The sequence below is a fragment of the Macrobrachium nipponense genome, chromosome 13 (genome assembly GCF_015104395.2).
Source record: "Macrobrachium nipponense isolate FS-2020 chromosome 13, ASM1510439v2, whole genome shotgun sequence".
NCBI classification, from domain to species: Eukaryota; Metazoa; Arthropoda; class Malacostraca; order Decapoda; family Palaemonidae; genus Macrobrachium; species Macrobrachium nipponense.
In genome coordinates this window covers 52,664,352-52,676,851 of record NC_087206.1, presented here as the reverse complement: position 1 = coordinate 52,676,851, position 12,500 = coordinate 52,664,352, and the positions used below count along the sequence as shown (strand labels likewise).

The following is a 12,500-nucleotide window of genomic DNA, read 5'->3' as shown; positions in this document are numbered from 1 at the left end:
ATTGACCAATAAACAATGAAATACAACAATTTTGAGGACCATTCAATACCTAACTTAAACTACATATACTAACTAATATGTACTACATACCTGTAAATAAGTGTATTAGTGTACATGGTACAAGAAATACTGTACGTACATATGTATGTAGTAAAATGTGGAACCTTACCTTCGAGTGAGGCGATCTCCGAAAGTGGCAACAGAGGAGGAAGACAAATGGCAGAAAGCATGAACACTTAACTTTATGAAACACTAAAAAATGACAGGAAACATTAACACTAAACTTTACGATACACATTAACAAATGGCAGAAAACGTTAACACTTAACTTTACAAAAAAACTTACATTAATTTTTTTTTCTTTTTTTGACATTTACATTTTTTTTACTTTTTTATATATATATATATGTTTTTTTTTTTTTTTTTACAAAATTTCAATTTCTTCACCACTTTCAACTTTTTTGTTTTTTCGTATCACTTGGATCTTCCTGTTTGCTTACTCCTACTAAAGACCTCTTTAAAAAATAACTATCCAAGGAAGATTGCTTCTGCCTGCTTTTCACAATGTTCCTAAAACGACTCGGGTAAACGTCATCAAACTGCGCAAGCATATGACCTGTGTAAGCCTTTTTGGGGTGTCTCTTTTCTACAAATGAAAAGCAGCTAGAGCATCCCTAATTTCTGCCGTTGTCATAGGGTCCTCCTCCTCCTCGCCGCTGCTAGAGAACTCTTCTTGAACGACGTTATGTTCCATGGGGTCCAACTCCTTCAGGTCATCCGTCGTAAGCTCCTCTTGGTGCTCCTCGAGAAGGTCATTGATGGGGTCCTCGTCGACGACCAGCCCCATGGACTTGCTGGGTGCAACAATCTCGTCAAGATCTGGTTGCAAAACAGTTTCAGGATCGTCAACTGTTTCTGAATCTGCATCAGCTTCGCCCACGTCAAATCCCTCGAAGTCTCCGGTGGATACGGCATCAGGCCAGAGTTTCCTCCACGAAGAATTCAAGGTTCGCCTCGAAGCCTCCTGCCAAGCTTGATCGATGAGTCGGATGCATATGACAACATCAAAATGCTCCTTCCAATATTCAAGGTGAGGTTTGTGGTATTGGTGAAGTGGAAACATCTCTTGAAAAGATATTTTGTATACAGCTTCTTGAAGTTCAATATCACTTGCTGGTCCATGGGCTGGAGGAGAGGGGTGGTGTTAGGTGGAAGATAAAGAACCTTGATAAAAGAATACCCAGCTAGGATATCTTCCTCGAGGACAGGAGGGTGAGCAGGGGCATTGTCCAACACCAGCAGACATTTCAGAGGGAGGTGCTTCTCTGCCAAGAATTTCTTCACTGTCAGGCCGAAACACAGATTTACCCACTCGGTGAACAAAAGTCTCGTTACCCAGGCTTTCGCATTAGCCCTCCACCACTGAAAGCTTCTCCTTTAGCACTTTGTGGGCCTTGAAGGCTCGAGGAGTCTCGGAATGATAGACAAGTAGGGGCTTCACCTTGCAATCCCCACTGGCACTCGAACAAAGTGCGAGCGTAAGCCTGTCTTTCATAGGCTTATGCCCGGGTAGCTTCTTCTCTTCCTGCATGATGTACGTCCGACGAGGCATTTTTTTCCAAAAAAGGCCAGTCTTACACAGTTGAAGGTTTGCTGAGAACTGTAGCCTGTGTTGATTGTCATCTCGTCAAACGTCTTAATAAAGGCTTCGGCTGCTTTCGTGTCTGAGCTGGCAGCCTCCCCATGCTGCACCACCGAATGGATGCCAGTCTGTTTCCGGAAATTTTCAAACCACCCATGAAAAGCCTTGAAGTCTGGGGTTGGTGTTGTCGATGTCTCTTCTCCTCCGTCGTCTTTGGGCAGGGCAATCAAATCGCCGAAAATAGCGCTGGCCTTGTGGGAGATTGCCATCTTGGTTATCGTATCACCAGTGAGCTTTGTTTTTATCCATACAAGAAGCAGCCTCTCCATCTCATTGTGCACGTGGCTCCTCTTGTTGGACAAAATAGTCATGCCCTTGGAAGGTGTAGCTGCTTTGATGGCTTCCCTCTGCTTAAGTATGGTGCCTATCGTCGACGGATTTCAGCCGTATTCCTTAGCGATCACACTCAACCGCATGCCAGCTTCATACTTCTTGATAATCTCCATTTTTTTCTCAATACAAAGCATCCTCTTCTTTCCGTGAACTTCAGCAACTTTCTCGGGACCCATGACTATACGTACGTAATTAAGTTACTAATTAAGTTCTCACACAATACGATAAAGTACAAAGCGAAATCACTAACACGAATTTACGTTAACAAACGAAATCGTATATGAACGAACGAATTCCACGTGCTTACAATAATGATGCTGCTACGGAGTGACCGAAGAACGCCTTTATGTAGATGCACGATGGGAGAGATGCTGACCAATAGGAGAGCAGGATCTTACGGCGGTGACTAGCATCAGGATCCAATGGGAGAGCGGGAGGATGGTGGCATTATAGGTTTATTCAAGCCAGACCCGCTCTTCCTATATATAAATCAGACCAAATTTTGTAATATATTGACTTAGGTTTCCCTTAATTATCTATTTATCCTTATTAGACTGTTAACTTGTTTATACCTTGAAGTCAAATGTAAACATATGTCTGGTGCAGGTTTTTCTTAAATTGATTAGTCAATAAAGTTCCCCGGAAGAGGCCTGATGGTAGGCGAAACTGTTGGGACAAAAAATAAGAACTCTATTTCCTTTATCCCATTGTTTCTCCGTTGTTTTCATTGTGGACTACATTGATATATATATATATATATATATATATATATATATATATATATATATATATATATATATATATATATATATATATATATATATATATATATATATATATATATATATATAATATATATATATATATATATATATATACTATATACGTAGTACCTCGAGATACGAAATTAATCCGTTCCGAGGCGGCCTTCGTATAATGAGTTTTTCGTATCTTGGAACACATTTTACATGTAAAATGGCTAATCCGTTCCAAGCCCTCCAAAAACACCCCATTAAATTTCATAATAAAGCTAAATTGACCTATAAACAATGAAATACTACAACAATTTGGACCATTCAATACCTAAATTAAGAATAAAAATCCAAACCTGTAAATAAAGTGATATAATTAGTGTACAAGAAATATTATTACTGTAACGTAAAATGTCGAAGCTTACCTTTCGAGTGAGGCTATCTCCGAAAGTGGGCGGCAGAGGAGGAGGAGGAGGACAAACGGCAGATAACGTACGTATGTACGTACACTTCACTTACGAAAAACACATAAAAAATTTAAGGAAAACTATAAAAATAAAATTTACGAAAAACATAACAAAACTGTAACACTTAACTTACAAAAATCTAAAAATTACGTAATTTTTTTTTTCTTTTCAAACCTTTTTTTTTTTACTTTTATGTAGGCTTTTTTATCTTTTTACAGAATTTCAACTTCATCACCACTTTCAACATCTGTTTTTCATCACTTGGTTCTTCCTTTTTGCTTTCAACTTTCTGTTTTTTATCACCTGGTTCTTTCTTTTTGCTTACTCCTGCTAATGCTGAAGGCCTCTTTAAAAAATAAACTATCCAAGGAAGATTGCTTCTGCCTGCTTTTCACAATGTTCCTGAAACGACTCAGGCAAACGTCATCGAACTGCGCAAGCATACGACCTGTGTGAGCCTTTTCGGGGTGTCTTTTTTCTATAACGATTGCACTTTATGAAAAAGCGGCTAAGACCTTAATTCTGCCGTTGTCATAGGCTCCTCCTCTTCATCGCCGCTGCTGGAGAACTCCTCTTGAACAACGTTATGTTGCATGGCCGTCCAACTCCTTCAGGTCATCCGTCGTAAGCTCCTCTTGGTGCTCCTCGAGAAGGTCGTTGATGTCGTCCTCGTCGACGACCAGCCCCATGGACTTGCCGAGTGCAACGATCTCGTCAAGATCTGGTTGCGAAACAGTTTCGGGATCGTCAACTGTTTCGGACTCAGCAGCACCAGCTTCGCCCACGTCGAATCCCTCGAAGTCTCGGTCGTATAAGGCATCAGGCCAGAGTTTCCTCCACGAGGAATTCAAGGTTCGCCTCGAAACCTCCTGCCATGCTTGGTCGATGAGTCGGATGTATATGACGATGTCAAAATGCTCCTTCCAAAATTCACGCAAGGTGAGGTTTGTGGTATCGGTGATGTCGAAACATCTTTTGAAAAGATGTTTCGTGTACAGCTTCTTAAAGTTCGCTATCACTTGCGTGGTCCATGGGCTGGAGGAGAGGGGTGGTGTTGGGCGGAAGAAAAGAATCTTAACGAAGGAATACTCCGCTAGGATATCTTCCTCAAGGCCAGGAGGGTGGGGAGGGGCATTGTCCAACACCAACAGACATTTCAGGGGGAGGCGCTTCTCTTGCAAAAAAACTCTTCACAGTCGCGCGAAACACAGATTTACCCACTCGGTGAACAAAAGCCTCGTTACCCAGGCTTTTGCATTAGCCCTCCACATCACTGGAAGCTTCTCCTTCAACACTTTGTGGGCCTTGAAGGCTCGAGGAGTCTCGGAGTGATACACCAGTAGGGGCTTCACCTTGCAATCCCCACTGGCACTCGAACAAAGTGCGAGCGTAAGCCTGTCTTTCATAGGCTTATGCCCGGGTAGCTTCTTCTCTTCCTCCGTGATGTATGTCCGACGAGGCATTTTTTTCCAAAAAAGGCCAGTCTCATCACAGTTGAAAACCTGCTGAGAACTGTAGCCGTCCTTGGTCATCATCTCGTCGAAAGTCTTCTTAAATGCTTTCGGTCCCCGCGTTTCGTGTCCGAGCTGGCCAGCCTCCCCCATGACGCACCACCGAATGGATGCCAGTCCGTTTACGGAATTTCTCGAACCAGCCATGCGAAGCCTTTAACTCTGGGGTTTGCGTTGAAGTCCCTTCCCCTCCGTCGTCTTCCGCCTGCGCAATCAAATCGCCGAAAATAGCACTGGCCTTGTGAGCGATTGCCGTCTTCCGTTACTGTATCGCCAGCGATTTCTTTGCTTTTATTTTTCCAGACGAGGAGCAGCCGTTCCATCTCGTCGTGCACATGGCTCCTCTTGCTGGACAAAATAGTGATGCCCTTCGATGGTGTAGTTGCTTTGATGGCATCCTTCTGTTAAAGGATGGTGCCTATTGTCGACGGATTACGGCCGTATTCCTTTGCGATCACACTCAATCGCATACCAGCTTCGTACTTCTTTATGATCTCCATCTTTGTCTCCAGAGACAGCATGCGCTTCTTTCCGTGAATTTCAACTTTCTTGGGACCCATGACTACGTTAATTTATGTAAAGTTACACAACAAAAAAAAAAAACGTAATAATACAGTCTTCGCACAACACGATAATATGTACTGGAACGAAATCACTAACGAATTTACGTTACTAAACGAAATCGTTTGGAGCGAACGAATGCCGAATGCATACGGTAAAGTTTCGGGTGCGAAGTGGCCGAGCTAAAGCACGCCAACACGTAGTACGTATGTATAGAAGATGCATGATGTGAGGGATGCTGTCCAATCAGAGAGAAGGATCTCACGGCTTGGCTAGCATCAGGAACCAATGGGAGAGCAGGAGGATGGTGGCGAGTCTACGATAACTGATAACTAAGATGGCGGCGTGCAGCGCGAGTTTCAAAATTGTTATGGGGCGAATCTCGGACTTTCAGAAACCTTTCGTATCTTGAAAATTTTTCGTATGTGGAGCAGTAAAATTTTTCGTCTTTGCTTTCGTAATTTGGATTTTTCGTAAGTTGAGCCTTTCGTATCTTGAGGTACTACTGTATCTATGTATATATATATATATATATATATATATATATATATATATATATATATATATATATATATATATATATATATATATTATATCTAATAAAAGGAGCCCATAAAACACCAAAATATAGAGAGAAAAGTACTATATTTCAAAGATTGCTGTCTCCCTCTTCAGGTAGATGAATGAGAAAAGTTTACAGAAAAGATGGTATTTATACCAAGAGGTCCATCCACAGGCAAGCCAATTTATGTCACCCCCGCTGATAATCTTCCTTTAATCTTCTTAAGTGTTGGTTGAATGAAAATCTTGTCAATCATATCTGAAATCCATGCTCCTTTTGAGATGTTCATTACCTACCTCTCTTTTATTAAGGCCGATTCCATCATTTGACTCTTGTAACGGCAGTTGCTGCTATAAATTACACGTGACAAATTCCAGTTTATTCTATGGTTATGCTCATTTATATGGTTGAAAATAGCCGAGTTCTGTTGTCCATACCTAACTGACCGTTTGAGTTGTATTAATCTCTGGGGAAGAGATTTACCTGTAAATCCAATGTAAGATTGGTCACAATCCTAGCATGGGATTTGGTAAACCCCAGTGTCCTTGGGAGATGTCTTTTGTTGGACGTTAATCAGGGATTTGGCTTAGGGGAGGAAGGAAATTATTTTGAAACTGAATATCCAGTGTCGATTAGAAAGGGTTTATTGTTGCTTCAGGTCTAAGAATATATGAAACCAGGTAAGGGATCACGTGGTGAAGAAGTTAAACAGATAAAGGAAGTATTATCTGTAGAATTAAGTGTGTAAGCTAAAAATGTTAGAATTTAATGTGGAGAAATTTAAGGTTGAAGAAAGGGAGAATGAGAGGCAGTTTGAAAGGGAGAGACGTGATGCAGGTCCTTCAGCCCCTTCCCCTAAGGCAGGTGTAGCGCCTACAATCAATCTAGCGCAAGCCCTTAAATTCGTTCGTAACTTTCTAGCCTGTAACGTTGCAGAAGTCTTTGTCTCATTTGAAAGAATTTGCGTCTACATTAGGTTGGCCACAAGATTTTTGGACTACATTTATACAAAGCAAACTAAAATGGAGGGCACAGTAAGTTAACATTACCATTAATGAGGATTTATCCTCGGATTATGACACTGTCAAATCGATCATTCTGAAAGAGTGGGAGTTGGTCCCTGAAGCGTATTGTCAACATTTTAGAAATTTACAAGAGGAGAAGAGCTAATAATAATAATAATAATAATAATAATAATAATAATAATAATAATAATAATAATAATAATAAAATAATAATAATAAGGTTAACAAAGCTAGTAATCCTAATATTTTGCTCCTAACTGGTATTATAATAAAGTCCAACAATTACGACCCTGAGAAGGCTAAATCATTAACATGGTTCTTCTGCAACAAGAGGGGGGGTATATTAAAATTAAGTCTTATGCCTTCCAGAAGTCCCAGCAAGGAAATGCAAGGTCTGTAACAGGAGTAGGGGAGAAAAAAAAAAAAAAAAAAAAAAAAAAAAAAAGAGACCGACACACTAATTTGACAATACATTGGATCAATGACTGTCTGGCATGGAATCACTGAAGCCCTTCTCTCGTTTTGTCTCTTGTCAGTCACTGCATATATACATACATACATATACATACACAGACACACACATGCAGCTTTGCAGCTTCCTCCCGTAGTCTCCGCAAAGCTGCAGGATGAATGGGTAGCCATACATAGCAGACATCACCACACAAGACATGAAGACAGAGCTGTAGAAGGCAACCAGGATGCTGTCTATCCCAATGATCGTGATGAAGATGATGTACAAGAGAGTTACCAGGACAACACAGAAGACCATACCTATGATGATGACAACCAGAGTAAAGATATACCAGACCTTGGATACCCAAGGATTCTTGAAGATGTCTTGCCAACCTCAGAGACAAGGACATGCAGAAACGCCTGCGAGACATCATCCGGAAGCTGATATCACTGAATGGGTGCAAGGCAAGCCCCGGATGCCAAAGAAGACAGAAACAAATATCAACCTGACAGACTACGAACCCAGCCCAGATCAGGTTGAACTACTGAGGCTGGGTCTTATCTGCCAAGTCCTTACCAAGCCAAAGCCCCTAAAGAAGAGACTGGAAGTTGAGTTACTGCTTGACTCCATACAACAATATGAAAGCCGCAACCTCGTCTGTAATGCCGACTCACTGCAGCCCCTACTGCTTGCTGAAGGAGGCCGCCAAAGAGCTACAACGGGAGGACATAACTGCTTGCAGAGCGGAAAAGACGTCAACATTCATTATGATTAATACAGCGGAGTACCACCAGAAGCTGGATGCCATCTTATCCGACAGTACCAAGTTTGAACGGCTCACCAGAAACCTAACTGAAGGCATAAAGAAAGATGCCAACGATATCATAAACTGCATAAACGCAGCTACTAATGTTGTCCACCTCCTGCCCATCAATGGAGACTACAGCCTTGGTTATCTGTACGGTAATGTAAAGACTCATAAAACCTAATAACCCCTCTGGCCCATCATTAGCCAGACACCTGCCTATACATATGGACTACCCAAAAGGTTCAACTAGATCCTCACACCATACGCCCCTAGCCAATACAGTCTTTGGTTATCTACAAAGTTCTTAGAAGAAATTCAGGACTCCCCAGGAACAGGAACAATAGCGTCTTTAGACGTAGAATCATTCAAGAAAGTCTCTGTCGGCAAGACATCAATATTATCATGGACCGCGTCTACAGAGATGACTCTACGGGCTCTTCTACCGATTTCCATGAAGAAGACCCCCTTCTCCACCCATAAAGGCCAAATATTCTGGCATAAGGATGGTGTCGCAATGGGCTCCCCTGCAGGCGTCCTGTTCGCCAACTCCTATTAAGAACAGTTGTGGAGGTCTTCTCGCATATCAGGAAACCCCTCAAGTATGCCAGATATGTCAACAACACATTCATCCAAGCATGCAACGAGGAAGAGGTTGAGGCTGTCTGCCGTGTGTTCCAACAATGCAGCTTGCTGGACTACACTGTCGAGTTCAGCAGTAATGAAAAGCTCCCCATCCTCGATGTTCTCATCTCCAAGACTGATGACAGCAAGGTCCACATGGATGCAACAGCAAAAACACCAGCGTAGAGAAAGTAGCTTGATTGAAAATCCCTCAACCCAATGAGGAGCAAGATCCAGAGAAACAACCAATGAAAACTCAGCAGGCTGCCGAGCCCACAACTGCCCTACTACTTTATGAGTAGATCCCAGAAACACCATCAATCTACTACTCTGATCCTTCGCTGTGATCAGCTAGGTCGAAATTGAGAGAAACCTTAGCATTATCATGTTTATATTAAACATTGTTTAGTTTTACAATTAAATTATATGTATTATTTCACTAACCTTATTATGCTTGGAATTGGAATACTACTTGTTAATTGTAGTAAACCAAGAAAAAGCTATCATAAGGAGGATAGAGAAAACTACAAAATATTTTAATCATACATGTTTCGAAGAGAGTCTTCTACCTGCATTATCATTATTATTATATTTGAAAATATTAATAAACATACATGTATCACAAAAATTTTCTCATCACAGAGAGAGAGAGAGAGAGAGAGAGAGAAAATTATGTTTATTATTTTATGTTATTTAATGTGCACATATAAGCTTGAAAACCTATAAATTACATAAAAAATAAAACAAACCCTTTTGTCGGGTTTCTCGAGGATTAAAAAATTTTGTTTGCATTTGTGTCTGTGAAAAACTTGTGTATGTTAATCAGACACACAAATATATATATATATATATATATATATATATAATATATAATATATATTTATATATTATATATATATATATATATATATATTTATATATATATATATAATATATATATATATATAATATATATATATATATATATATATATATATATACGTATATATATATATATATAGATATATAGATATAGATATATAAAAAGATATATTTAGATATATAGATATAGATCATAATATATATATATATATATATATATATATTATATTATATATATATACTATATATATATATATATATATATTAAAAGTGTGTAACGTGTTAGTGAATTACATATCATGTCTTGCTTGGAGACAGATTGAGCTGTAGAGGCAGCCTTTTGAATGAAGGAATCTGATACGTAAGCATTTTAATCTGGAGGCTCTTCGTACTGTCGTCAAGGCAGTTTGGGGTGTGTCGAGTATGTACATTAGTTTGTAAGGATGTCACAGGTCTAACCGACCAAGGCACTTGCGAGAGGCACATTCCTTTTGTGAAAAGAAAGAGGTCGGTTTGGTAAATGCCAGGTGTCGGAAGAAAACCCCCATCTTAAAAGGTATGGCACATATTTTATATGACTCAGAAAACAGTTGCCTTTGAAAAGAGAGAGAAGTGTGAAATGTATTCCTTACTTAACTTTGCTTTTGAAAAGAGAGAAGTGTGAAATGTATCTCTTTATTCAATACTATATTATGCATCTTTATTACAGATGGGCTCTATTCCATGATATTAGAGACGGGATTCTCTATCCTGACTAATACAATGAAACGATTGACATTGGGAGTGAATACTTAGCCAGGAGAATGGAATGATAACTGAATAGTTTTCTTTGTGGGGCAGACTTGGGTTTTTATTAATCATCTTGTCCTATTTCATGTTCATCTGCGTTGGGTAATAAATAGTATATTTTTGTATTTATGAGAGCTTAATAGCCTAATGACATGTTTGCAGACAGAGGGCACCATTGACAACAGGTAAGGGTTTACAGTTTGTGTAGTTTTGATAAAAGGGTGTAAGACATATACTATATATATATATATATATATATATATATATATATATATATATATATGTATATATATATATATGTATATATATATATATATATATATATATATATATATATAATATATATATATATATAATATACTATAAAGTGAACACCACAGGAAAATGACAGGCAGAAGATTAGCACTAACTGCTTTCCCGTGTTTATTCATGCATCGTCAGACACATACTACATATATATATATATATTCAATCCAAATCTTAGTACCTGAAAGAAACTGTCTCAAATATACCTATCTGAACTTCAATTTTCTTGTCTCAAATATACCTAGCTGAACTTCAATTTTCTTGTAAGTACTTAAAATTCTTACATGGATATAGTAAGATTGAAAGTGGGATATGGGTTGCAACTACCACCAATAAAACTCTTGTCTTTTCATGACCACATGGACATTTGTTATGGGATCACCAACAGTGCATAACATAAGTTGTCGAAACACATCAATAGCCTACCTCTCTATCCAAGTTGGCCATCTTTTCAGCTATTTCAGATATCATCAATTTTGGGGTCTCATTCAGAGGAGTATTTTCTTGTAATTCTTCCTTCTCTTCAAGCCATTTCTGTAATAAAGACACAAAAATTCATACTCAATGAAACAAACACAAAACATACAAAAATCACAAAGGCAAATGAAAATTATAAAAAAAATATTTTTTACCTAAAGACATTTAACATAACTGGGGATGGCTACTGAAAAATAATCAACAATGATAACCAATTTCATCCATTTACCGAGTGAGTAATTAAGGAAAAACTCCAAGTGCTGAAAACTTCAGGCGTAAGCCACTTCATATGCACAAAATATAAGCCTCATCAACAAAACATCAATTTTTGCTGTAAACTGCATTACATGTACCTACTTTATATAAACAAGCTTCCCAGATATTAGGCCACTTCTGTTCAAACTCACTTGGTCTTCCCTTGCAATTCTCAAAACTTGAAAATATCTTCCCAAGGACATAATCTTCTCTAGATGACATAAATTATAAAATGGTCTCATCCATCTTTTAATGCATCCACAAACCTATAAAAAACCCTTTTTACTGTTTCTACTAGTATATACCTATGATTTTTTTCCATCTTTTCTCAAGGTACATATACTCCAATAAAGGAATCCATGTCACATTTAAAATGTCCTCTTAAATCTTTCTCAATAAATCCACAATAAATATATATATATATATATATATATATATATATATATATATATATATATATATATATATATATATATATATATATATATACATAATATATATATATATATATATATATATATATATATAGTATATCCATATATATATTATGTATATTAGGTACAAAATGTCCTTTAATATCCAATAAGTTCTACCTCGGAATTATTTATTTTCATATATGTTAACCCTACGGGGAATTTTTTAGTTGATAATAATATCGTCCTCTCATGGGTTCGAACCAGCACTCAGCGAACCGAGAAGAAATCAGGACTTCAGTGATGTTATTATTTGATTCGGATATATATAATATATATATATATATATATATATATATATATATATATATATATATATATATCTATATATTATATATTAATATATATAGCTATATATATATATATATATATATATATATATATATATATATACAGGCGGTCCCCGGGTTACGACGGGTCCGGCTTACGACGTTCCGAGGTTACGATGCTTTTTCTTAAATATTCATTGAAAAATTCGCCCTGCGTTACGACGCTTGTTCCAAGGTTACGACACCGACGCTTCCGACGCTCTGAGTTAAAGAC

General features: G+C 38.1%; 1 protein-coding gene across 1 annotated transcript in view; it reads right to left on the bottom strand.

Moving 5' to 3' along the window:
• The window catches only part of LOC135225788 (hypoxia up-regulated protein 1-like), a gene marked incomplete in the record, with an annotated part of 558,991 nt that overhangs the window by 94,834 nt on the left and 451,657 nt on the right, over positions 1–12,500 (bottom strand). Inside the window, 1 exon segment of the mRNA XM_064265268.1 lies at positions 11,179–11,286. Coding sequence (XP_064121338.1) covers positions 11,179–11,286 — 108 coding nt within the window.